This window comes from Penaeus monodon, chromosome 22, assembly GCF_015228065.2.
Source record: "Penaeus monodon isolate SGIC_2016 chromosome 22, NSTDA_Pmon_1, whole genome shotgun sequence".
NCBI classification, from domain to species: Eukaryota; Metazoa; Arthropoda; class Malacostraca; order Decapoda; family Penaeidae; genus Penaeus; species Penaeus monodon.
In genome coordinates this window covers 7,606,752-7,607,661 of record NC_051407.1, presented here as the reverse complement: position 1 = coordinate 7,607,661, position 910 = coordinate 7,606,752, and the positions used below count along the sequence as shown (strand labels likewise).

At 47.0% G+C, this 910-nt stretch overlaps 1 protein-coding gene across 3 annotated transcripts in view; it reads left to right on the top strand.

Annotated features, from left to right (window-relative positions):
- Nucleotides 1–910, top strand: part of LOC119586877 (pupal cuticle protein 36-like) — a 21,939-nt gene that overhangs the window by 13,656 nt on the left and 7,373 nt on the right. Inside the window, exon 3 of one of the 3 annotated variants that reach the window (XM_037935611.1) lies at nucleotides 15–855. The exons of 1 other annotated variant lie outside the window; for it this stretch is intronic. In XM_037935611.1, coding sequence (XP_037791539.1) covers nucleotides 15–766 — 752 coding nt within the window. In that variant the 3' untranslated portion in view covers nucleotides 767–855. Of the gene's footprint in view, nucleotides 856–910 lie in introns of those variants that run through there. One more of the 3 variants, XM_037935612.1, reaches the window with a different exon arrangement.

Here is a 910-nt window from a genome sequence, read left to right as displayed (position 1 = left end):
TGCAGCTCAAGGAGGTGTTTCTGGTGGATTTGGCCAAGGAGTGGGGACTGGCATCTCCGGCGTAGGTGCTGGAAACTTGGAACCATGTGGAGAAGGACAAATTCGACATGTGGATGGGTCTTGCGTTACACCTGTCGTTAACAGGAAAGTGTTTGTCTTTGATGTCCCTGAACAAAAAGGACCTATCGGTCCTCCACCAAGCGTTCCTCCTCCAAGAGTTGATCATAATATTCTGTTCGTGCGACTTCCCGAAGAAGGAGAAGGACCTGAACCAATCGTTATCCCACCACCAAGACAAGAGAACATCGTCTATGTACTCAACAAACAGGACGAACAGACTCAGCGTGTCATCGAAGTACCTGCCCATCCTCCAACTGATCCTGAAATCTACTTCGTCAATTATGAAGAGGGTGAGAACCCAACTCTACCCATTGGTGTGGATCTCAATACTGCTCTTGGCTCAGCCGCTGAAGCAGGTGGACAAGTAATTGGAGTCGCTGGAGGTGATAGCAGTGAGGGCGCCGGATTTGGAGTGGGTGGTGTAGTAGGAGGAAGTGGATTTGGAACAGTTAGTGGAGGATTTGGTGGAGCTGGTGCAGGCAGTGGTTTCGGTACTGTTGGCGGAGGACTGGGTGGAGCTGGCGTAGGTAGTGGATTTGGAACTGTTAGCGGAGGATTGGGTGGAGCTGGCGCAGGCAGTGGATTTGGAGCAGTAAGCGGAGGCGTAGGAGGAAGCACTCCTTCTGGATTATATAACACTCCCTAAATTAATTGCATTTCCTCTTGCATTTACCTCCTGAACTAAAAAGACAAGATAAAAATGTATTTTATTTCTTAATATATGACAAGTTTTGATTCAATATCTTTAATATCCTTTATATCCACTATAACCAACTTTAGAAAATCTGCA